General features: G+C 41.6%; 1 protein-coding gene across 2 annotated transcripts in view; it reads right to left on the bottom strand.

The window, feature by feature from the left end:
- Nucleotides 1-24,905, bottom strand: part of LOC134568970 (von Willebrand factor C domain-containing protein 2-like) — a 46,447-nt gene extending 21,542 nt beyond the window's left edge. For both annotated transcript variants that reach the window (XR_010084074.1, XM_063427726.1), the window contains exon 1: nt 24,228-24,905. Coding sequence is in view for 1 of the 2 variants with exons in the window: in XM_063427726.1 (XP_063283796.1) it covers nt 24,228-24,584 (357 nt within the window). In the remaining variant the exon portion in view is untranslated. The remainder of the gene's footprint in view (nt 1-24,227) is intronic.
- Nucleotides 24,906-27,644: the final 2,739 nt, after the last annotated feature.

Genomic DNA, 27,644 nt, shown 5'->3' with positions numbered 1-27,644 from the left:
CTCTATTCTAGAAGTTAGCTCGCTAAACGGTGAGTTTGTTGCAATTGAAAACTTCCTGTCAAGATACCAGATCTGGAAACCATTTGCAACTCTACGATTTTTTCCCAGCTTGGCTAATTTGGTCTACAACCTTCAATCTCTGGCCGATACTCTGTTTATTGAATACAAATGAAAAGGAGGAATGGAATACAGGGCCGGACTGGCCCACCGGGATACCGGGAAATTTCCCGGTGGGCCGTCGGCACCTGGGGCCGGGCAGACATGTGGGTGTGCTGGCGGCCGCTGGAGGAACTTTTCTGGCGGCCGCAGGGGAAGCTGTGCTGTGTCTGCTCTCCAGCGCGCTACTGAATGAGACCGGGGCTGGAATATGACATCATATTCCAGCCCCGGTCTCATTCAGTAGCGCGTGAGGGCGGGGGAGCAGACACAGCACAGCTTCCCCTGCGGCCGCCAGAAAAGTTCCTCCAGCGGCCGCCAGCACAGTTTCTTCTGCGGACGCCATCCCTGCACTGCAAGTGCCCCCCCGAGAATCCGAAGTTCTCCCTCTCCCCTGTCGGCTAATGCAGGGCTGGCCTGTCCAAGTGCCAGCCCTGCAATGTGCCTTCATGGACCGGAGGGGAGATCAGAGATCTCCCTCTCCGGTCCGCAGGCACTGTTTGCTGGCCGCCGGCAGGGGAGGGAGAGAGAGAGGACCCGGGGGAGCTCAGTCTGCAGCTCCTCCAGGTCCTTCTCTCGCGAGCACGGAGCGTTGCCACGGCAACGCTCCGGATCTCGCGAGAGTGAACTCTAGCCCTGGAGACCGGGGCTAGAGTTCACTCTCACCACATGGACCACCAGAGATTCCCCACCGGACCACCAGGGATTGAGAAACGTCCCCCCTCCTCCCTAAACAAAGGTAAGAAGGGAGGGGGGACATTATTTATATTTAAAAAAAAAAAAAACATTTTATCAAAAAAAAAACATTGAAAAAAAGCCCCACATCCTTATCACACACATACACACATACACTGCCCCCACTCACACACATTGTCCCCAACTACATAGACTGCCCCCATACACACACATTGCCCCACATACATACACTGCCCCCATACACACATACTACTGATCCCACACATATACACTTCCCCCATACACACACATTGCCCACATACACTGCCCCCAATACACACATTGGCCCCCCACACACATACACTGCTTCATACACACAAACTTCCCCCCATACACACAAGCTTCCCCCCCATACACACATTGCCCCCCACTCACACTGCCACGCACACACACACACTGCCCCCCCTAACACACACTGCCGTCCTCACGTACACACTGCAACTTTCACACACACACACACACACACACACACTGCTCACACAGTCCTTCTTACAAAACACACACACACACACTGCACCCCTGCTCCTATGCCCTACTACAGCCCCATTTCCAAGCAGACCTCAGGTAAGTTGTCAAACTGTTCTTAAACGGTTTGACTACTTACTCTGGGAGGGGGTACTGGCACCATAACCACTACACTGAGCTGTAGTGGGTATTGTGTCTGGATTATTTCTCTAAATAATCTGCAAGTGCCCCTCCCGAGGTCAGGCTCTGGATCCGCCACTGCATCCCTGCTCCTCCAGTGGCCGCCATCACACCCAGCTCTCTACCCTGCATGACCCCCCTGGCCGGTCACCCACAGGTAATATGTGTTATGTTGTCAGTGTGTGTGTGTGTCATGGTATGTGTCTGTCTGTGTCATGGTGTGTGTGTGTCATGGTATGTGTCTGTGTCATGGTGGGTGGGTGTGTGTCTGTGTGTCATGATGTCACTAGGAGGTGTCACTTGGAAGCAATGTAAACACTGCCTTTTCTCTGAAAAGTCAGTGTTTACATTGAAAAGCCTGCAGGAACAGGCTATAGACACCAGAACCACTACATTAAGCGGTGTGTGTGTGTGTGTGCGCGCGCCTGCTAGTGAGCTTGCTTGCTTGCATGTGTGTGTGTGCCTGCTAGTGAGTGAGCTTGTGTTTTTATGTCAATGAGCTTATGTATATCAGTGAGATTGTTTGTCTATGAGGCTGTGTATCAATGAACTTGTGTGTGTCAGTGACATTGTCTGTGTCTGCATGTGAGTATGCTTACTTTATAATTAAACGTTTTACTATGAAAGGACCAATATTTTATATTAGAAAAAGCTATATATATATATATATATTTTTTTTTTTTTTTTTTACTCAATCATGTGGGGTGGCAAGACATAGCCTTACATATTACATGCGACAATATATGGCGCATTGACTTATGGGGCTGGCATATATATTTTTTCCAGGGCTGCTTTGTATCCCCAGTCCGGCCCTGATGGAATATCCCACTGTTTCAACATGAAGCAACAGAAACAGAAAATTGTAATAAAGATCATAAAAACACTGATATGTTGTCAGACTGACTCTGATGCCCTGAAATCAGATTTCTTGTCTGCAGCCTTTGCAAGCCCTCCCCTTCTAACCCCGCCCAGACTTTCTGTGGCTGTCCAATCACAGACTTCCCCATGCAGCTCAATGAGAAGACATTGGAGGGCAGGTCGGTGCTCTGGCTATTGCTGCCTCTTAAATTTATCTCCACTGAGTTAAAGAAACCAGGAAGTAACAGGTAGAAGTGCCAATTTCTAATGCAATCTGCACATTATGTAACATTAAAAAAGAGGACACACTCTTCACACATAAAGCATTTCAGCAAAGTTAAATGCTTTATGGTTCCTGAGTGTCCCTTTAATTTAAGGGGATAAGTAAACAGAATAAAAAAAAACCTTGGGAAATGACAGTCTCCCTTTAAGAGAAAGACACAATTTAATGTGTTAAAGTTGAAATAAGTGAAGATAAGTCGAGTGAGAAGGTTAGAACCAGCAGGGTCCCCAGTAAGTTTGACACAAATACATCTATTTTTGTTTGGTTTGTTTGGCAGGCACACATAACTAAGATATTAATATGAAGGAGATTAATCCTCAGCTTTTTACTCTCATCCCAACTGAAGTGGCTTTTAAACCCCACACTTACAGGGCTCGTTACAGTGTTTGCTTACAAGGGAAACATTTCATGACAGGCCATCACCGAGGCGTTGTGGTGATCGAGCCGGAGGATGTGACTGCAGCCAGCAAAGAGGCTAATTTTAGAAAGATTCGAATTTCTGAGTAACACTCGGCCAATTCACCGTGGGTCTAATTATTGCCGTGTACTTCACGATTAATGGACGGCACTGGAGAGGAGGCAGAGGCACAGGGATATTTTACAGAATAATCTCCTCGTTTTTATTAATACTCAGGGGAAATTAAATGAAATTCATATTTCAGCAGGAAGGGGCACTGGAGAAAAGGACAGATACTGTCACAATGCCTCAAAAATAGGTTTAGAGGAAAGACAAATGATAAGCTTAATAAGATATATTTAAATATTAGTTTGCATGCATTGTGGTTGCTGCATGCTGAGAGAATAGGCAATGAGTCCCTGCGGCTAGCCAATGGCAGAGAGTGCTCTCGCTGCATGCTGAGAGAATAGGCAATGAGTCCCTGCGGCTAGCCAATGGCAGAGAGTGCTCTAGCTGCATGCTGAGAGAATAGGCAATGAGTCCCTGCGGCTAGCCAATGGCAGAGAGTGCTCTAGCTGCATGCTGAGAGAATAGGCAATGAGTCCCTGCGGCTAGCCAATGGCAGAGAGTGCTCTAGCTGCATGCTGAGAGAATAGGCAATGAGTCCCTGCGGCTAGCCAATGGCAGAGAGTGCTCTCGCTGCATGCTGAGAGAATAGGCAATGAGTCCCCGCGGCTAGCCAATGGCAGAGAGTGCTCTCGCTGCATGCTGAGAGAATAGGCAATGAGTCCCTGCGGCTAGCCAATGGCAGAGAGTGCTCTCGCTGCATGCTGAGAGAATAGGCAATGAGTCCCCGCGGCTAGCCAATGGCAGAGAGTGCTCTCGCTGCATGCTGAGAGAATAGGCAATGAGTCCCTGCGGCTAGCCAATGGCAGAGAGTGCTCTAGCTGCATGCTGAGAGAATAGGCAATGAGTCCCTGCGGCTAGCCAATGGCAGAGAGTGCTCTCGCTGCATGCTGAGAGAATAGGCAATGAGTCCCCGCGGCTAGCCAATGGCAGAGAGTGCTCTAGCTGCATGCTGAGAGAATAGGCAATGAGTCCCTGCGGCTAGCCAATGGCAGAGAGTGCTCTCGCTGCATGCTGAGAGAATAGGCAATGAGTCCCTGCGGCTAGCCAATGGCAGAGAGTGCTCTAGCTGCATGCTGAGAGAATAGGCAATGAGTCCCTGCGGCTAGCCAATGGCAGAGAGTGCTCTCGCTGCATGCTGAGAGAATAGGCAATGAGTCCCCGCGGCTAGCCAATGGCAGAGAGTGCTCTCGCTGCATGCTGAGAGAATAGGCAATGAGTCCCTGCGGCTAGCCAATGGCAGAGAGTGCTCTCGCTGCATGCTGAGAGAATAGGCAATGAGTCCCCGCGGCTAGCCAATGGCAGAGAGTGCTCTCGCTGCATGCTGAGAGAATAGGCAATGAGTCCCTGCGGCTAGCCAATGGCAGAGAGTGCTCTCGCTGCATGCTGAGAGAATAGGCAATGAGTCCCTGCAGCTAGCCAATGGCAGAGAGTGCTCTCGCTGCATGCTGAGAGAATAGGCAATGAGTCCCTGCGGCTAGCCAATGGCAGAGAGTGCTCTAGCTGCATGCTGAGAGAATAGGCAATGAGTCCCTGCGGCTAGCCAATGGCAGAGAGTGCTCTCGCTGCATGCTGAGAGAATAGGCAATGAGTCCCCGCGGCTAGCCAATGGCAGATAGTGCTCTCGCTGCATGCTGAGAGAATAGGCAATGAGTCCCTGCGGCTAGCCAATGGCAGAGAGTGCTCTAGCTGCATGCTGAGAGAATAGGCAATGAGTCCCTGCGGCTAGCCAATGGCAGAGAGTGCTCTCGCTGCATGCTGAGAGAATAGGCAATGAGTCCCCGCGGCTAGCCAATGGCAGAGAGTGCTCTCGCTGCATGCTGAGAGAATAGGCAATGAGTCCCTGCGGCTAGCCAATGGCAGAGAGTGCTCTCGCTGCATGCTGAGAGAATAGGCAATGAGTCCCTGCAGCTAGCCAATGGCAGAGAGTGCTCTAGCTGCATGCTGAGAGAATAGGCAATGCGTCCCTGCGGCTAGCCAATGGCAGATAGTGCTCTCGCTGCATGCTGAGAGAATAGGCAATGTGTCCCCGCGGCTAGCCAATGGCAGGGAGTGCTCTAGCTGCATGCTGAGAGAATAGGCAATGAGTCCCCGCGGCTAGCCAATGGCAGAGAGTGCTCTAGCTGCATGCTGAGAGAATAGGCAATGAGTCCCCGCGGCTAGCCAATGGCAAAGAGTGCTCTAGCTGCATGCTGAGAGAATAGGCAATGACTCCCCGCGGCTCGCTAATGGCAGAGAGTGCTCTAGCTGCATGCTGAGAGAATAGGCAATGAGTCCCTGCGGCTAGCCAATGGCAGAGAGTGCTCTAGCTGCATGCTGAGAGAATAGGCAATGAGTCCCCGCGGCTCGCTAATGGCATTGAGTGCTCTAGCTGCATGCTGAAAGAATAGGCAATGACTCCCCGCGGCTCGCTAATGGCAGAGAGTGCTCTAGCTGCATGCTGAGAGAATAGGCAATGAGTCCCCGCGGCTCGCTAATGGCATTGAGTGCTCTAGCTGCATGTTGGCATGATGGGAGAAAACTCATTAGTGTATTCTGGCACGGTGAGTACAGGGAGTGCTATGGGCACATATTGGCATACTGCAAACAGCGAGAACCATGTGCGGAAGTTGGCATGGTATGTGAAGCGATTATTATGGATATAGTCTAGCGTGTTATAAAGACAGACGGCTGCGGGTGAAAAGTGGCCAGCTGAAAGGAGGGCGGGCTATTGGTGTCAGCTGGCATATTACTTTACAATAAAACGTCATGCATGTGTTCAACTCCATCTTAACAGCATTCTAGGCCCCCGGGTAAAGCAGTGCACTGGGCCCTACCTATAATGAAGGTACCTCCAACAAAATCAGTGTTTAAACATTAAAAAAAAACCTGCTCTACAGCACAGATTATTGCACACAAATGTTTGGACAATATAACATGAGCTTTCAAGTTGAAAAACAAGAAATTCAACATAAAAATGGTACTCGGTAACTCATACAGACAGAGATGGCACAGTACGAAATTACTATGAATTATTTATTATTAATCAATCGTTCAACACGTTTGCACAATTTATTTGCAGAGAATTGCTTTATAATTGGATTGAAGTCAATGGACTTCAGGATATTAGAAGAACTTTATTATAGCTTCGATAAATTCTGTGTTTATTTTGACTTGCCTATGTACAATTAGTACGCGTACATTGTTTTCGTCAAAGTCAAAGTATGTATTTGCAACAGCAAGATCGCGTGTACAAACAACAGCTGGCTGATACTGAGATGCTTAGTCCACCTAGACGGTTTAATAAAGAGGGTTGGAAGGTTCTGAATAAATCTCCTGGAATTAATACAGAAACGTTGGCAAACCTATGGGGCCCCTATGCTTGTGGGGACCCTGGGAAACTTCCCAGTGGGCCCATGCGCTAAGACGGCCCTGAATGTGTTCCTTTTAGGATGGCATAACTTTTGCCAACCTCTTTCATTCCAGGCAGTAACACAAACATGTCTCCCCTAAGCTACTTAAACCGGCCAAACCTGAGTCCCATTCAATTCAAGAATAAAGATAAATACAGCAATGGGATTTTATAAAAGTAATTTTATTTTTCAGACCATCCAACCAAATATACATTTAGAACACTTCCCTGTCTGAATACAATAAACATTGAAAATCACTGCTTAGTAGACATACCCCCAATGAAAACATGCACGCATTTAATTATGCGTGTATATCTAAAAACATTTTGCAAAAGCTTCACACCTCTTGTGTGCAGTTTTTGCAAGCCCTCCCCTTCGAATCCCGCCCAGACTTTCTGTGGCTTTACAACCAGAGACTTCCCAATCAGAAGTCTTTGCAAGGCAGATGTTCTGGGCAAGTGCTGCCTCGAGAATTTTGCGCAACATTCTGCTTAACCCCTTAACGACGAGTGACGGACGAGGTCCGTCACTCAGGGGAATGCGTTAATGACGAGTGACGGACCTCGTCCGTCACCCGTTAAAATTAACCCCAGATCGCCGCAATCTCGGCGATCGCGGGGTTAATGGTGCTCCGGTCTGCCTCTGCATTAGAGGCAGACCGGGAGCACCGGATCGGGCTGTCAGAGTACATGTGCCCGCTCTGACAGCATGCCAGAGCGGGCACATGTGCTGTGTATACTCACCTCCGCCTCCCTGCACTTCCTGGTTCTGTGTGAAGTGCAGGGAGACGGATCTTCAGTGATCCTGCCCCCTGGTGGAAAGAAAACATAGTAAAATTAAAATCCCACCCCCCTTTACCCCCCCTTTACCCATTTTAATAAAAAATTAACCCCTTCCCTGCCAATTGATCACTGACTACAGTGATCAATTGGCAGGGATTACATTTTACTAAGATCTGATTTTTTTTTTAACCCCTGAGGGTTAATTCTTTTTTTTTTTAACCCTCAGGGGTTCAATTTATTTTATTAATTAATTTAAATATTTTAAAATTATAAATTTAGCTAGCTGGGGAGGGTGGAAGTTAGTGGGGAATTGGGGGATTTAGTATTACGCTAACTAGGGGTTAACGTTAAAAAAAGTTTAAAAATACGCTTTAAAAAGTTAAAAAATTAAGTTAAAAAAAAAGTTTTAATAACATTTAAGTAAAAAAATTTTAAAAATAAACCCTTTACCCAGTCCAAATAAAAATTAACCCCTTCCCTGCCAGTCGATCACTGCCTACAGTGATCAAAATACAGATCACAGTATTATACTGTTCTAATTTTTTTTTTAACCCCTGACGATTAACTTTTATTTATTTTTTAACCCTCAGGGGTTAAATTTATTTAATTAACTAATTTAAATATTGTATAATTAAATATTTTGCTAGCTGGGGTGGGTGGGAGTTATGGGAAAATGGGGAATTTACTGTTAGTGCTGCTTACTGCTAGTTAGGGGTTAACGTAAAAAAAAAAGCTTAGAAAAATGTTAAATCTGTAAAAAAAAGTTTTACGAAAGTTTAGGAAACTTTAAAAAAATGAATAATCAAAACAAAAGTTTAAAAAATAGTTTTAAAAAGTAAAAAAGTTTTAAAAAGTAAAAAAATACATTTAAGAACGCTCATTACCACTACACCTGGTACAAGCTAGCGGAAAAATGATCCCACGCTAAGGTTCAAAATATGCCTTTTGAAATACCCTGGGATGTCTTCTTTAAGAAATGGTATGGCTTTATGGGGTATTTGGTTTATATAGCCTGATAAAATACTCTAAAATGGGACATGGGCACAGCGTAAAAATTTAAAGTTTGAAAAAAAATGGAATGGCTGTATCCCAAATGTGCCCCTCCGATGTCCACATATACCTAGCAAAGGTACATACGGGGGTATTTTTGTACTCAGCAGACATAGCTGAGAAACATATGAAGTATTATACAGTGGTAGTACACATAAGGTTTGCAAAATATACTGTGCAAACTCACTTTGTGTGTCAAAAAGGCAGAAAAAACGCTTATTACCACTACACCTGGTACAAGCTAGCGGAAAAATGATCCCACGCTAAGGTTCAAAATATGCCTTTTGAAATACCCTGGGATGTCTTCTTTAAGAAATGGTATGGCTTTATGGGGTATTTGGATTATATAGCCTGGTAAAATACTCTAAAATGGGACATGGGCACAGCGTAAAAATTCAAAATTTGAAAAAAAATGGAATGGCTGTGTCCCAAATGTGCCCCTCCGATGTCCACATATACCTGGCAAAGGTACATACGGGGGTATTTTTGTACTCAGCAGACATAGCTGAGCAACATATGAAGTATTATACAGTGGTAGTACACATAAGGTTTGCAAAATATACTGTGCAAACTCACTTTGTGTGTCAAAAAGGCAGAAAAAACGCTTATTACCACTACACCTGGTACAAGCTAGCGGAAAAATGATCCCACGCTAAGGTTCAAAATATGCCTTTTGAAATACCCTGGGATGTCTTCTTTAAGAAATGGTATGGCTTTATGGGGTATTTGGATTATATAGCCTGGTAAAATACTCTAAAATGGGACATGGGCACAGCGTAAAAATTCAAAATTTGAAAAAAAAATGGAATGGCTGTGTCCCAAATGTGCCCCTCCGATGTCCACATATACCTGGCAAAGGTACATACGGGGGTATTTTTTTACTCAGCAGACATAGCTGAGCAAAATATGAAGTATTATACAGTGGTAGTACACATATGGTTTGCAAAATATACTGTGCAAACTCACTTTGTGTGTCAAAAAGGCAGAAAAAAAACGCTTATAACCACTACACCTGGTACACGCTAGCGGAAAAATGATCCCACGCTAAGGTTCAAAATATGCCTTTTGAAATACCCTGGGGTGTCTACTTTAAGAAATGGTAGGCCTTTGTGGGGTAGTTTGAATTTAAAACCTGCAAAGATGCTTGGAAATTGCACATAGGCCCGGCGTCAAAATTCAAAGTTCGGTCAAAACTGATATGGCTTGGTCTCCTATATGGCACTGTAGCATCACAAAATAGTGCCATAGACATACAATGGGGGTGTCCTTTTACTCAGAAGACTTAGCTGAGCATAATTTGGGGGGTTTGAACTTAGTGGCACACATGAAATATACAAAATGTGCAAGCAAAAATGCAATCCGTATGTAAAAAATGCACAAAATTATTTTTTACCACATACTTTGGCATGTAATGGTAAAAAAATGGGGGCATGTTAAGGCACAATATGCACCTTATGAGATACCCTGGAGTGTCTTCTTTTACAAATGGTAGGCCTTTGTGGGGTGTTTTGAACAGTCAAACTGTTATAATACCCCAAATGGAAGCATAGGCTCATTAAATCCGTCTCTCAAAATTCTACTGTGAATACTGAAAAGGACAGGTCTCCTGTATGGCACTGTAGCTTCACGAAATAGTGCCATAGACATACAATGGGGGTGTCCTTTTACTCAGAAGACTTAGCTGAGCATAATTTGGGGGGTTTGAACTTAGTGGCACACATGAAATATACAAAATGCCCAGCAAAAATGCAATCCGTATGTAAAATATGCACAAAATTATTTTTTACCACATACTTTGGCATGTAATGGTAAAAAAATGGGGGCATGTTAAGGCACAATATGCACCTTACGAGATACCCTGGAGTGTCTACTTTTACAAATGGTAGGCCTTTGTGGGGTTTTTTTGAACAGTCAAACTACTATAATACCCCAAATGGAAGCATAGGCTCATTAAATCCGTCTCTCAAAATTCTACTGTGAATACTGAAAAGGACAGGTCTCCTATATGGCACTGTAGCTTCACGAAATAGTGCCAAAGACATACAATGGGGGTACCGTTGTACTCAGCAGAAGTAACTGAACACATAATAAAACTTTGTACAGGAATAGCACACACCAACTTTACAAAATACACATGAGAAGTTCTTTGTTATAAGTTTGTGTGCGAAAACCCCCAAAAAACACAATTTTACTCCAATATTTAGCAGAGGTTGGCGGTAAAATGGCTACGTAGAAAGTGTCAAAACAACCTTAGGTAAATAGCCTGTGGTGTCTACTTTATATAAATATATACTTTTGTGTGGCAATTTTGTTTTCTTTTATGGCTATTAGGCTTACAAGACAAACATACCAAATCCTAAAATCGCTCCACATAAAAAGTTTATTTTACTCCTTGTGCTTTGTGACCTGTAACTACCAAAAAAAACTGAAAATCCCAGACACATTATATATTCTGTAATTCAGAACAACTAAATGAATTTATTTTTAATTACTTTCCTTAACCTGCACTAATTATGTACACATTATTATTGCAAAAACTGTAAAAAAAACACACAAAAATTCATTTTTTTGCATATTTCTGTATTTTTTTTATAATAAATAAGCATTTATATATATATGTGTTACATCAAATTAAAGCCCTTTCTGTCCTTTAAAAAACGGTATATAATATGTGTCGGTGCAATAAATTAGTAAAATGCAAATTGCAGTTGAACGCAAATAGCAAAAAATGCAAAAAATGCTGTTGTCATTAAGTGAAAGACAAGCTTCTGAAGCTCTGTCCTTAAGGGGTTAAAGACTTGGTACTTCCTGTTGCGATGAAACACCAGGAGGGCGGAGCTACATTCATTTTTTTACAAGGTGCTACTTGAGGAGCCATACACCCTGAAAATCTTAAACAGCTTTACTCCCAGGATTTACAAAAAATCATTTGTCACAATCCCCTTAAAGATACCCGGATAGGGTGCGGTAAATGTTAGTCCTCGGTGTGGCTGGTGTAGACCTGTCCAATTAAAGGCACAGATTAAATTGATCCGGTAATTACATAAAACATTTCCTTTTTATTTGTTTACGATCTGTGATATCAGTTTTTTATTTTATTTTTCGTGTACTGAATTGTGTATTATTTCCAGGTTTAATGGCCGTGCTAACAGCTGCTCTCCACTTGTTGAAAGGATTGGGCATTCCTGAACACAAGGTCTCTTCCTGTACTGGCAGCTCCCATTGTACCTGTTTGTACTTATCATTCCTCGTACTTTATTGACTCATATGGCAGCTATTTACATACTGTACAACTTGCTCGGGGTCATTCTTTCCAGCACACGTAGAACTGGGGATTTACTCACAATACTAAACGGTCACAAATTCGAAGTGAGTTTCACATTTTAGGGCAAAGCAGACAAACTGAAGAATATATGGGTCTTATTGGCCGCAGGTTACATGCGCAGGTGGTGTGTCGAAATGTATCCTGAAGCTGAGATGTTTTGTCTGTTTACATTTCATCTTATTCACTAATGTGAGAATAATTGGGAGTTCAAAGTGAATTTTAAATTTGAGGCCTGAGTAGCCAAACTCAAATGTTGACATTAAATTTGAAATTTACTTTGAATTCTTACTTTAGTAACAACCTTCTCTGATGCCAATTTTGTGTCGGTTTGCGGCAGATTTTTATACGGCAGAATTGCATTTCCTTTATTTATTATTTGTATATCTGATTCATTTTGGTTTTAATTCTTCATTTTTAAATTCAGTTATTTTAATTTTTTAGACTTAAACTAGTGTTAAGTTTTAGTTTGTCTGATGAATGAAATAAATACCTTTCTTTGGGCGTGTAGTTTAATGAAATGCTTGGTTAATGATATTTTGTAGCAGTCTGTTTCAGATTATTATAAAATAACTATGGATTGCAGACACTTATCGGGGGTCATGCAGGCAAGCAGTGTTACTATAACATTTATTGGCAGTAAACAGCACTAATCAGTGACAATTCAGAAACTCAAAGCATTGGCGAAAACAAAACAAAAAGTAAAAACCATGTAGACACAGAGGGAGATTTTTTGGAGCAGACATGTTACAGTACAGGTGAAAATTAAACGATTCCCAGAAACACAATAAAAATTATTCTGAGACTTTATGCATAACCCCCATAGAAGGGATATTCAGCTGTGTCTTTGATTCCTACATGGAGAATACTGTCATAAAGATAAAAGATGGTAATCCACCACCATCTCCATGAGATGCAGAATGGAGTTATCAGGACTATGGTGCCTTTGCAATGCCATAGATATGCCAGAGTCCGAGCAATCAGATTGAACGGGGGAAAGGCATAAAACCGGTTCCTGGACCAATCTTAAAAGGAATAAAAAAAAACATATAAATAAAGTGCGCTGGATCTTTAAAAATATTACAAAGTGAATAGTGATATCACTTAATGATAAAGTGCATATATACATTCATATCATATAAATGAATATAAAGTGAATCACAGAAAAATCAGTGAAAGTGCACTATGCAATCAAACACAATAAAGTGCAATATAGAAACAACCGCGATAAGGTGCAAAAATCAGTGAAAAATAGTTGCTTAAGAACTGTGTCTATATAAGAACACTATATAGATACTCCTATCATCATCGAGTAACTACTGCAGGAATATCACATGAAAAAAAATAAAATAGAAAAACATAGAGCAATACAGTACAACGGAGTAAACAAAAAAGGGGGGAAGGGGGGAATATCCAACTCACAAGAGAAGTCTGCTCGAACTGTAAAGGCTCTTCAATACAATCAGAGTGACGACCGTGGTGTAGTAAAATACTTTACTCAGCTTCATATAAAAGAACACGCAGGCTGGCAGGTAAGACCTCTTATTGCGTATAGCTAATCCTCTTTGAAGTGTGGCCAAGAGAACGGGTTCGTTGCCAGCTACTACGGAACTCCAAAAAAACGGGTACTGTGTGCGCTGCTCTTCTGGGAGGCGGGGCTTCTGACCAGCGTGCCAACGTGATGACGTGAAGGCACGATGACGCGTTTCGCTGATGACTCGGCTTCCTCAGATCCGCCATCCAAATTTCCAAAGTCTCAATATCGGGCAATATAGTGCAAAGTAAATTGAAAGTCCGCAGTCAACTGGATATGCCTACAGAGCCTCATAATATTGTACAAGTCACTTAGAAAGAGGCTAAAAAACGTGGCTGTAAAGAGGAATATCCATTCCATATAAATAATAAAAGTTTACAATCAATTAGATATACCTACAGGACCTAAATATATACTATATAAGACACAAAAAAAAGCATAAAAACATGGATAAAAAGGGGAAGGTCTACTAAATATGCAAAATAAAAACATATTTAAAAGAGCTGCACATAATATACTATACATAAAGAGATCAAGATTCACTATCTAATCCGTAATGATATGTAAGAATAATTTGAAAAGGACACCAACTATCAGGAAAAAAGAATAATGCTAACAATTAATAAATGAAAAAGGAACACCATAAATACCACAATGAGAGACAAAATGAAGAAACTGGACAAATATGCATGATGGTGAAAGTATAAAAAACATAAATCGAAAAAGGAACTGCGCAGAATATACTATACATGAAAAGATCCAGACAAAAGGTCTAATCCATAATAATATGCAAGTATAAAAGAATTAGACACCTACTATCAAAAAGAGTAATACTGATGATAAATATAGTAAAAGGGTATAATCATTTTAAATAAAAACATATTCAATTCCGATAAGAAATGTAGATAAAAGGTGTAAAAATGAGGAATCACAAAAAAAACTAAAACCCTTTTAGTTTTTTTTGTGATTCCTCATTTTTACACCTTACATTTTTACCTTACATTTCTCTTTAAAGGAGATGCTCTTGGGCGAGAGACTGCGAATGGCAAACAAAGCTGCCAAGAATTCCAGGCAATTTATATGTAGAAACGATTTGTTCATGGACCATATGCCTCTGGTGGATATGGGTCCGCAACGCGCTCTCTAGCCATGTAAGCTCCAGTCTGATTCTATCACTAGATCTGGAGTGGATCCTAAGATTGCCCGTCCGTTCCCCGCTTCCATGTGGGCCAACCACCAGGTCACTTCTTCCCTGGATTCTTCGTCTAGCGAAATGTGCATTTCGTATGAGAGACCACATCTTAGGTAAGATGCTTTCAGTCTCTGTAATGCCTGAAATGTAACGGGCCCGGGAATATTGCCTGAATGGAGGAAGCCAACACGCCGATTACCCTCACTAGTTGCCAGAGGGAGATGGACGGGCGATCTCTCTTCGCTACTGAGGAAAATTAAAGAAATGAGACGGCATAATAGGAGCCTCCGTGTCTTTACTAAAACTATTATTATTTCACCTAAAATGTCTGAGAAATTTTCACACACCCACACCCTTAAAATGCAACGTCCCTCTTTTTCCATTTGAAATGCTGGAAGAACTGTTACAATAATTATTTTAGATAAATATTCTCTCTACACAAAAATGATGTAACAATCTGCTGAACACATTTAAAAGACCTGAGTTTTGGCTCGTGGTCTGAGAATTGTTAAACCTTGCTTTAATTATTCAAGCTTGTCATACAGGAATGTTATATTATATATATAATATTACACACCATTTAGCAAGGCTGATAATCATGGGTGCAGAGAAGTATTTATTTTGGGACAGATGATGTCTGTTTCTCTATATGTGTTTTACAGCACACTGCTTGGGTTCTTGGAAGTAATTTAAAGGACAATGCCTGTCTGGAAGGACATTAATAATATATACTACATTACAAATACAGAATTCATTAAAATGGAATTTGATGCACATTAGCACCGGGGAACATACAGGTCAAGTTCTGAATCAAACAGGCTCCCTAGAAGAAAACCAGCACCAAGGGTTAAATGAATATAGACTGTTTTTACTACCCACCAAGGGATGTAGCCAGTGCATTCTGAGCACCATAACCACTACAGTCCAATGAATACTGCGTTATACTGTACTGAGAACAGTGTATCAAGGCCCATTCCCATGGTTACTGCTTTATACTGTACTGAGAGCAGTGTATTGGGGTCCGTTCCCATGGTTACTGTGTTATACTGTACTGAGAACAGTGTATCAAGGCCCATTCCCATGGTTACTGCATTATACTGTACTGAGAGCAGTGTATTGGGGTCTACTCCCATGGTTACTGTGTTATACTGTACTGAGAGCAGTGTATCAAGGCCCATTCCCATGGTTACTGCGTTATACTGTACTGAGAGCAGTGTATTGGGGTCTACTCCCATGGTTACTGTGTTATACTGTACTGAGAGCAGTGTATCAAGGCCCATTCCCATGGTTACTGTGTTATACTGTACTGAGAGCAGTGTATTGGGGTCCATTTCCATGGTTAATGTGTTATACTGTACTGAGAGCAGTGTATTGGGGTCTACTCCCATGGTTACTGCGTTATACTGTACTGAGAGCAGTGTATTGGGGTCCATTCCCATGGTTACTGCGTTATGCTGTACTGAGAGCAGTGTATTGGGGTCTACTCCCATGGTTATTGTGTTATACTGTACTGAGAGCAGTGTATCGGGGGCCAGTCCCATGGTTACTGCGTTATACTGTACTGAGAGCAGTGTATTGGGGTCCATTCCCATGGTTACTGCGTTATACTGTACTGAGAACAGTGTATTGGGGTCCATTCCCATGGTTACTGTGTTATACTGTACTGAGAACAGTGTATCAAGGCCCATTCCCATGGTTACTGCATTATACTGTACTGGGAGCAGTGTATTGAGGTCTACTCCCACGGCTACTTTGTTATACTGTACTGAGAGCAGTATATTGAGGTCCATTCTCATGGTTACCGCAATATTCTGTACTGAGAGCAGTGTATCAAGGTCCATTCCCATGCTTACTGCGTTATACTATACTGAGAGCCGTATATTGGGCTCCATTCCCATGGTTACTGCGTTATACTGTACTGGGAGCAGTGTATTGAGGTCTACTCCCATGGCTACTTTGTTATACTGTACTGAAAGCAGTATATTGAGGTCCACTCCCATGGCTACTTTGTTATACTGTACTGAAAGCAGTATATTGAGGTCCATTCCCATGGTTACTGAAATATACTGTACTGAGAGCAGTGTATCGAGGTCCATTCCCATGCTTACTGCGTTATACTGTGTTGAGAGACGTATATTGGGCTCCACTCCCATGGTTACTGCATTATACTGTACTGGGAGCAGTGTATTGAGATCTACTTCCATGGCTACTTTGTTATACTGTACTGACAGCAGTATATTGAGGTCCATTCCCATGGTTACTGCAATATACTGTACTGAGAGCAGTGTATCAAGGCCCTTTCCCATGGTTACTGCGTTATACTGTACTGAGAGCAGTGTATCGAGGCCCATTCCCATGGTTACTGCGATATACTGTACTGAGAGTAGTGTATCGGGGTCCATTCCCATGGTTACTGCGATATACTGTACTGTGAGCAGTGTATTGAGGCCCATTCCCATGGTTACTGCGTTATACTGTACTGTGAGCAGTGTATTGAGGCCCATTCCCATGGTTACTGCGTTATACTGTACTGAGAGTAGTGTATCGGGGTCCATTCCCATGGTTATTGCGTTAAACTGTACTTAAAGCAGTGTATTGGTGTCCGTTCCCATGGTTACTGCATTAGAATGAGGTCCATTCTTTGTATAACTATAGGATCATTGAGCAAAATAAAATTAACGTTTCGTGTACTTTTGTCCTATTGTCACAGCATTACTATAATGAAGATCTCTACCTTTTGAACTCCACCCATCCTCGTATTTTTATTTGGGAAACACTGCTCTATTAAATTAATCTGACTACTTTTGTGAAAAGACAAAATATTGACACCCCCTTCTCCCCCTCTCTATATACTTTTAGACTGGAGCAATGAGATTTAAAGAAAACAAAATCAATTCTTAAATTCCTTTTGAAAAATTCAGGCAAAGAGCAAAACGATGTTGAGACCTTCGAACAAAAACCTCCATTCGCACGTTTTGCGTCTTTATAATTTATTCCAAGTGTCAAGAACTCATGGGGCTAAGTGATTATTTAGTTAGCTCCAAATTAAAATAAACCGTGTTACTCTTGGGCAATGTTTTGTCCAAAACTGGATAATTTTAGCAGAGAGGCTTTTATATTATTTCCAAAATAATAAAAACTGGTAGTTTTAAAGGATAGTTATTGTGAAAAATTAACTTTTTTTTTAATTGTTGTAGGGTAGATTACTATGTGGTCCTGTGCAAGAATCTAGAAGTCGATCTGTTTAGTGTAAACGAGATTGGCCTTTTAACCCCCTTAAGGACACATGGCATGTGTGACATGTCATGATTCCCTTTTATTCCAGAAGTTTAATCCTTAAGGGGTTAATCCCTTCCTACAGTCTCCTTGTTGTAGTGCGTACCAGGCTGCTGCCACTGATCCCAAAGGCTTTTATAACTTTGCAAAGTCGAATCTAATAATACCTGCTACAACAGATGAATACGGTATTTATTTTTATGACAATGTTTTGTGAATGCTTTTTTGTTTCCTTATATTTTCTTTATAAATGAGCAAAGAGATAAATCACCACTGAGTGAAAAACTATGGGATATATAAGAATAAACTAACAAATATGTCCTCACTGTGCGCACCATAACTACTACAGGCTGTTGTATTAATAAAGCTTATTGTAATGGTTTTTGTAAAATGAGTTTTGGGGACGTCATCCCTCAAGTTTTTTGCAAACCACTTGAGCATTTGACTGAAACATGGAATATCCTTCCCATTTGCCTCCACTAAAATTATCTGTAATAATATATAAGAAAAATACATAAATAAATAATAAAGTTTTTCCCTTTATCCGACCAAAATCTCTCAGCCTTGGATGGCAATAATAATTAGGGAGTTCTTAGTGAAGGCAACGTAAATCAGAACTTGCAGCAACAATTTTTACAAAAACTATAAGGACTGCATTCAAGGACTCCTTATCTATATTAGTGTTTAATGTGCCCCTTTAACCTTTAAGGGCACTTCAAGCACCATAACCACTACAGAGCACTGTAGTGGTTATGGTGCCATGAGTCCCCTTGAACCATCCCACGGTAAGGGGTAAAGCCTTCTGCAAACATTTTAAAAGTTACCTAGATCCGCTGGGAGATCTTCAGTGATATATTTCTAAATTTTCTATATTTCTATATTTTCCACTTTAAGGGAACACTATAGGGTCAGGAACACAAATGTTTTCCTGTCCGTATAGTGTGAAAACCACCATTTAGCTGGTTTATTTAGTTTGTTATCTCTTTTTAGGAACACTCTGGGTACCATAACAACTTAATTGAAAGCTGAGTAGATCCCCAGTAATTACAAGAGTTAGAAAAAGGTACATGCCTGAGGACATGGTGGCCGGTGAGCATAGGGTGAGGTGAGTTGTGATAAGCTCCCTTTAAAAGAGCTCCAAATTGTAACCTAAGCTGGAGAGACATGCTATTATTAAGATTGCTATTTATAAGGAAAATCGAGCTGGTCGGATATTTGTGTTTTAATAGATAGGGACGGGTTGACACCAATGTCACCACAATGTGCTGTGCTATCTGTATGATGAATTGGTTAAATATGCACCATTAATACCTTGGTAAGAGTCTTGCCAGCAGTTCATCACGCGCATCTTACTCAATAACACAGCGGCTGCTTTGAAGCAGGAAGGAGGCCATTCAGAATTATAATGCGTATTATATAAGTTTCTATTAATCACAAGCAGATAGCCGCCTGTCGGAGGTCTAGGTAAACATATTCCCAGATTTTATACTGTGCGAAGCAAAATAAAATTACTTATACTTGATTTTTTTTCCATGAAAGGTCCAGTCGAATTAACTCGTCTAAAACTAATGTACTTTGACAGTCCCAGTGTTATTAATTGCCTGGTGTAAAGCATTCAAACTCACGGTGAAATTATATAAACCTGTAGAAATTGTTACTAGCCTGCCTCTTCAAAGGGAACCCGCCAATTCACTGTCATGAGTTTAAAGGACCACTATAGGCACCCAGCCCACTTCAGCTCAATGAAGTGGCCTTGGTGCCAGGTCCATCTAGGGCTAACCCTGCCTGCTGTAAACATAGCAGTTTCAGAGAAAGGTAAGTGTTTAACCCCCGTCTTCCCCCTTCAGCCCGGCGGGAATGGGACCCTAAGGGTGGGGGCACCCTCACGGCGCTATAGTGCCAGGAAAACGAGTTTGTTTTCCTGGTACTATAGTTGTCCTTTAAACAAGTCTATCAGTTTGGCTATTAAACAAAATAGAAAAGGTTTGTGCACAGTAGAGGCTTCATGTTTTGCCAGCGATCTTGTGCTATTCTCTCTGGAGAAAACAAAATCCTCTACTACTTTATGTTACTTTAAATCTTGAAAAAGCCCCCGTAGTAGGGGCGAAACGCGTTGATCAGGTGTCTACTGAGACTTCATCTGCAGCATTCTCTGTTCCATCGGCTACCCACTTGAGCCGCATTTGCCGCAAGTCCGCTGTTTCCCCGACCAACAACAAAGACATTTTTTTCCCGAGTGCACCGGGCAGTTCCTGTCTTCTTGGAGGATTTACAGCTTCATTCGAACTAACTACTGGGCAGAGAAGCAGTCTGCTACACGATGAGTATCTCTTTTTCTCGTGTAAGAGTATTTATGTAGGGGGGGATTTTATACTTGAATAAATTGTGTTACGGTTTTACACTATATACCGTTTCTGTTTCCCTTTTATCTAAGGTATTTTCGCATATCTGGACCCCTACTTTCCATTATACATTAGGATTTTGGTGCAGGACTTACATCCTCCTTTTTACCGTACTTTGGATTTTTTGCAGTGGTATTTTTCCACTTTTGATTCTGGATTTTTTATCAGTTGAATTTTTCCACTTTAGTTCATAATTTTTATTTTTGTTTGTTTGTCATCTTATTCCATATTCATTCATAGTTTTATATGGTTTACAGTGTTACATATATTTTTTTCACTGTTTCTTATTTTAAGACCCTCTTTATTAATAGGGGGATTATCTACTAAGCGCTGAAATTTCAAATATGCATACTTTATGTTGCTACTTACTAACTAGGACACTCAACGTCAGGGGAGAAAAATTAAATAACTCACTACAGAATACCTCCCAATAGTCCCTATTTAGGGCCCAAATCCCTCTATCCATGTTTTCCATTACTCCCAGTAATGTGTCTGAGTGTATAACAGAGCCCCACAGCAATAATACTCCCAGTAATGTGTCTGAGTGTATAACAGAGCTCCACAGCAATATCACTCCAAGTAATGTGTCTGACTCTATAACAGAGCTCCACAGCAATTATACTCCCAGTAATGTGTCTGAGTGTATAACAGAGCTCCACAGCAATAATACTCCCAGTAATTTGTCTGAGTGTATAACAGAGCTCCACAGCAATAATACTCCCAGTAATGTGTCTGAGTGTATAACAGAGCTCCACACCAATAATACTCCCAGTAATGTGTCTGAGTGTATAACAGAGCTCCACAGCAATAATACTCCAAGTAATGTGCCTGAGCTTATAACAGAGCTCCACAGTAATAATACTCCCAGTAATGTGTCTGAGTGTATAACAGAGCTCCACAGCAATAATACTCCCAGTAATGTGTCTGAGTGTATAACAGAGCTCCACAGCAATAATACTCCCGGTAATGTGTCTGTGTGTATAACAGAGCTCCACAACAATAATACTCCCAGTAATATGTCTGAGTGTATAACAGAACTCCACAGTAATAATACTCCCAGTAATGTGTCTGAGTGTATAACAGAGCTCCACAGCAATAATACTCCCAGTAATGTGTCTGAGTGTATAACAGAGCTCCACAGCAATAATACTCCCAGTAATGTGTCTGAGCGTATAACAGAGCTCCATAGCAATAATACTCCCAGTAATGTGTCTGAGTGTATAACGGAGCCCCACAGCAATAATACCCCCAGTAATGTGTCTGAGTGTATAACAGAGCTCCACAGCAATAATACTCCCAGTAATGTGTCTGAGTGTATAACAGAGCTCCACAGCAATAATACTCCCAGTAATGTGTCTGAGTATATAACAGAGCTCCACAGCAATAATACTCCCAGTAAGTTGTCTGAGTGTATAACAGAGCTCCACAGCAATAATACTCCCAGTAATGTGTCTGAGTGTATAACATAGCTCCACGGCAATAATACTCCCAGTAATGTGTCTGAGTGTATAACAGAGCTCCACAGTAATAATACTCCCAGTAATGTGTCTGAGTGTATAACAGAGCTCCACAGCAATAATACTCCCAGTAATGTGTCTGAGTGTATAACAGAGCTCCACAGCAATAATACTCCCAGTAATGTGTCTGAGTGTATAACAGAGCTACACAGCAATAATACTCCCAGTAATGTGTCTGAGTGTATAACATAGCTCCACAGCAATAATACTCCCAGTAATGTGTCTGAGTGTATAACAGAGCTCCACAGCAATAATACTCCCAGTAATGTGTCTGAGTGTATAACAGAGCTCCACAGCAATAATACTCCCAGTAATGTGTCTGAGTGTATAACAGAGCTCCACAGCAATAATACTCCCAGTAATGTGTCTGAGTGTATAACAGAGCTCCACAGCAATAATACTCCCAGTAATGTGTCTGAGTGTATAACAGAGCTCCACAGCAATAATACTCCCAGTAATGTGTCTGAGTGTATAACAGAGCTCCACAGCAATAATACTCCCAGTAATGTGTCTGAGTGTATAACATAGCTCCACAGCAATAATACTCCCAGTAATGTGTCTGAGCGTATAACAGAGCTCCATAGCAATAATACTCCCAGTAATGTGTCTGAGTGTATAACGGAGCCCCACAGCAATAATACTCCCAGTAATGTGTCTGAGTGTATAACATAGCTCCACAGCAATAATACTCCCAGTAATGTGTCTGAGCGTATAACAGAGCTCCATAGCAATAATACTCCCAGTAATGTGTCTGAGTGTATAACAGAGCTCCACAGCAATAATACTCCCAGTAATGTGTCTGAGTGTATAACGGAGCCCCACAGCAATAATACTCCCAGTAATGTGTCTGAGCGTATAACAGAGCTCCATAGCAATAATACTCCCAGTAATGTGTCTGAGTGTATAACGGAGCCCCACAGTAATAATACTCCCAGTAATGTGTCTGAGTGTATAACAGAGCTCCACAGTAATAATACTCCCAGTAATGTGTCTGAGTGTATATCAGAGCTCCACAGCAATAATACTCCCAGTAATTTTTCTGAGTGTATAACAGAGCTCCACAGCAATAATACTCCCAGTAATGTGTCTGAGTGTATAACAGAGCTCCACAGCAATAATACTCCCAGTAATGTGTCTTTAATCTACAATAAATGTGCTTAGAAATCAGTCTGTGTAAATGAGATACATTGTGCATGTTCTAAATTCCATTTTAGTTCTATAAATTGTTATTAGTAAGTCTCCTAAAATGTTTCAGTAACGCCCCGTCCCTGGAAACCCCCAACTCACTCATTGTGACAAAATGTATATCACAGCGTGAAACATTCGTATTAGAAAGTGAGCTATTTTTATTCCATTCGATTTATCGAGAGATAATATTTTAATGAAGTTGGATAAAGGAGAATTCTATTCCCCATTCTGGTAGTTTTCACTAGAGATAAAGTTTTCACAGTACCGTGCTTACTGAGGATCTTGGTAGCCACATAACAATGTAGAGTACAGGCTTTAACCCCTTAAGGACACGACATGTGTCACATGTCATGATTCCCTTTTATTCCAGAAGTTTAATCCTTAAGGGGTTAAGCCGGTTACAATAACGCGACCACTGTTCTTGCGAGTTATTCTGATAAGAAATATTGTGGGTTGAATTATAAAACTGATGATTTTTCACTTTAATGAATGATTTCGTAAACTCGCTCAGTACTGCATCTGGATGTTTCCTATTTATGTGCGTATATAGTTTAGTGACATCGCAATTTCAATACATTTCTATGGGAATTTAAGAAGTCACTCTGAGATCTTTCACTGATGGAAAGAGGACTAGATACAAACGCTAACAAATACATTTTCTCTGATAATTACATTTTCACACATTGGGCTCTAGTTAATGAAACCCTTAAAATAAAATTCTTTATAGTTTGCATTTTTAAGTAAAAATAGCCAAAATAGTGAATGTATTAATTTCAGCTATTTCACTCACAATTTGTGATTTCCCTGGCAATATTCCACAATTTTAAGATCCAAAGACACAGGTAGCTGTGAATTTAAAGCAGGTTTGGCCATGTCTGTGGCCTGCACTGACTTATCGGTGCGACTATCTGAAAAGAGAGAGAGGAGACCTAAAAATGGGTGAAACTCGTCTGCTGTGACGTTACATCTATGGGATAGATTTCCATTAAACATTTGCATTTCATTCCTCAGTTTGTGTGGAATTACCTCTAATCACTTGTGTATGTACGAGGGCTCTGTAAAACTCCTAATGAACTTTATTTACTAACCTAGGATGTCTGCAGAATTGACCAGGGGGTATCAAATGTAAGGCTAAAATCACCAAATTGGAATAATAGCCAAAATGGTGATTTTAAAAAAAAAAAACTTTCTGCACTTAAAGTTTTCAATTCCTCGCTCACCAATCCCGAATTCTAAAAAAAACTTTTTCTTTAACCCCTTAATAACACATGACATGTGTGACATGTCATGATTCCCTTTTATTCCAGAAGTTTGGTCCTTAAAGGGGTTAAATGACTAGACATGTTCGTGGATCAGAAAAAGGAGATTTTACCTGGAATTGTTCACCCAGCTCGTAGACCTCTCCTCTGTATTCGCAGCCAATCTTTTCGCACCGAGGGCAGCAGTCGGTGGGGTAGTGGCTGACGTGCATGCAGGCTGGTGGTAGGGATGTACACTCTGTCCTGGCACAGGCGGGCCCCTCGGCAGTACACTCGCACTGAGTGCAGTGATCGGAGTCCAGGAAGTACCACTCTCCGACGTAGTAGATGCTGCCATTGGCTTCGCAGGTGCTCACATGGGCAGCGAGAGAATGGCAGAACTCACCCACGAAAAGCACGACCAGCAAGTAGGCAGAACAGCCCATCTCTAATCTGGGTAATCCTGGGAATAAGTGGCCGATAAAACCCATGGCAAAACAAAATTAAACAAAAAGGCAAAATCTCTGCTTCTACTAAAGTGTCCAGTGATGAACTTAATGAACTATTCTAATTTGTTTTTAAGTCATGGGTCTTCTTTGTAGAATTCTTCTGACCCGTAGCCATTGGAAATAACAAAATAAATATCTATATAAAATCCCGGCCCTTTCACGAGAGAGGAAACGTCTACTCAGTTCTGCTACTTTCTAACAGCTGCCAAGTATCTAAAGATGTTCCTTGTAATTCTTTTTTTGTCTACTCTCTGGCAGAGGCTTACTTGCAGATCCCAGGCAGGAAAACTGTCTGCCTCAGCCTCTGTCCCCCTCACTTTATAAGTTCAGGCAGGGGAGGGAGGGAGAGAGGAGGAGAGGGGGGTGACACTGAGCTGCAGTGGGTCTCTGGGTGGGTAAGAGGCTCCCATTTCAAGTTCATTCTTTTCAGAGCTCATTCTGTCTGGGCTAGGTTTTAACATGTGATCTGATATCCCCCATCCTCCCTCCTGCTATTCAAAACTGAATCCCAGTCCCCTCCCTGCACTGTAGGCAGAATTACTGGGGCCAACACAACCTGCTCACTGATGGCAGCTCAGGAGAGCGTGAGGCTCGCTGGCTGTGGGACGCTCTGTGTGGCCTTCATTATATACCTGGGTATTATTGGCATTTGGCCCAGAGCATTGGGACTTGTACTCCGATTTCATGGTGAATGGGCAGATTATGAGGGTGAATGGGCAGATTCTCAGGGTTCATGTGCACATTCTCAGCATGAATGGGCAGATTCTCAGAGTGAATAAGCAGATTCTCAGGGTAAATGTGCAGATTCTTAGCGTAAATGGGTAGATTCTCAGGGTGAATGTGCAAATTCTTAGCGTAAATGGGTAGATTCTCAGGGTGAATGTGCAAATTCTTAGCGTGAATGGGTAGATTCTCAGGGTGAATGTGCAGATTCTTAGCGCGAATGGGTAGATTCTCAGAGTGAATGGGCAGATTCTCAGCATGAATATGAAAATTCTCAGGGTGAATAGAAAGATTCTCAGAGTGAATTGGTAGATTCTAAGAGTGAATGGGTAGATTCTCAGGGAGAATGGGCAGATACTCCGAGTGAACGGGCGGGCAGATTCTCAGAGTGAATGTGCAGATTCTCAGAGTGAATGGGTAGATTCTAAGAGTGAATGGGTTGATGCTCAGGTATAATGGGCAGATTCTCAGAGTGAATTGGCAGATTCTCAGGATGAACGGGCAGATTCTGAAGGTGACTGGGTAAATACATAGGGCGAATTGGCAGATTCTCACAGTTAATGTTTAGATTCTAAAGGTCAAGTCTAAAGATGACTTCTTCACATTTCACAATGAATTTTGATACTAAAGCCTCCTGTTTGTATGTGAGTGACGTTTACTGGCGATAGGATTATTAGTTAACACTAAACTCTATTGGATACTATCTCTCGTTAGTCCTGGTATACCCAGATATTCTACCAATGCTTACACTTTAAGTAAAGCTGGAATTTCTGAGGGAAGGGAAACATTAAGACGGCAGAACTCGGACTTCAAAGGCCTGTGATAATCAGACCCATCGTCCAGGAGATCCCTATATGGATATCTTTCATGTTCCCCTTAGTCTCTCTGAAGCCCGATCTCCAGACATTAACATCTGCGAATAGAAAAAGAAACAAGGAGACACAATATGTTCAGTAAAGCATAACAAAAAAAACAAAAACAAAAAAAACATATTGGACATAGAAAGGGAACACAAGAGGAACATGTGGCTCATGGTAAAGGGATACTCCAAGCACCATAACCATCTGCTGGGTTCTTGCCTAGATTATAATAATAACGATGAGATTGGAAATATTCACTTTACCGATAGTACACGGGGTGTCATCCTCAGAGTTTCCACTCACAGACCCAAACACATATTTATTGCTTTTACCACTATAACAATGGCCTAAAATGAGAATAATAAATAAGATAGAGATTCTGTCACCTATACACTTGCAAGCACATTAGCTAGCACAAAGTACAGATCAAATGGTCTTTTCAGTATTCAATAAACAAGATAGATGGAGAATTATAAGTTTCAAACCAAAAAAAAGTTTTGGAAAAGTTGGAAAAATTCCTTTTGCCAATATTTTTTTTTTTCGATTCCTGTGCTGCTGGTGTCAATCTTATTGCAGACTCTTCATTGTGAGCTGTTCACAGATGGTGTCCATTTTCCCCAAAGGCACTGTTGGGCATTTTATTGAGAGCCTAGCATGGCTCTGTAATCTGTGAGTGCAACAATTGAATAATACAATACTTTATTTTGTATGTGCAGTATACACTATGTGTAACGGACCGTTTCAGCAGACAAGGGGTTAAAATCCGTTTAGGCAATATGCCCCTTTCTGAGAGACAGGCACAGCTACTGCAGAACACCAAATTCCCGAACTGGATACAAAATAGCACGAACAGGAAAAGCATACATCAACTTACACTCCTGGCAATCAGTCTCCAACAGTGAATCCCCCCAAGAACGAGACAAGGCTCCGTGTTGAGGGTCAAGCAGTGGTCTCTTTATTGAGGGCTACCTGCCCCTGTATTTATGCAGGTCTCCCACCTGGTGGACACTCCCCTAAGGGACCAGATGGAAGACTGTAACACAGACAGACATGTATCACATTACAGACTCACAGAAGTAAAACATCCCCACAATGCATCCTGGCTTCCTCCCTTCTGCCCTGGAGATAATTGGAGAAGTAATTCAATTATCTCCCAGGACAAAGGCAAGACTCCATTACACACGTGGGGACCCAAATACAGTAATATGCTTTAAAATACATAAAGTTACTGTTCATACATTAAACACAGACATGTCACATATCCCCAGATAGCTCAGGTCTGAGTGAACATTATTAGGTGAATGGCACTCAGACCACACGAATACAGTTTAATCGCCATGGAGCCAAATTCTTTAATCACACGAATAGGTTCCATGGCATAGCTATCTGGGTTACCACAAATTCACATAAAAATACCGAATGAACGGCTGTTCGGCTACATCCCCACGAATAGGAACCA

This window comes from Pelobates fuscus, chromosome 7 (genome assembly GCF_036172605.1).
Source record: "Pelobates fuscus isolate aPelFus1 chromosome 7, aPelFus1.pri, whole genome shotgun sequence".
NCBI lineage: Eukaryota > Metazoa > Chordata > Amphibia > Anura > Pelobatidae > Pelobates > Pelobates fuscus.
The sequence above is the reverse complement of the archived record's forward strand: the minus strand, read 5'-3'. Positions and strand labels throughout refer to the sequence as shown.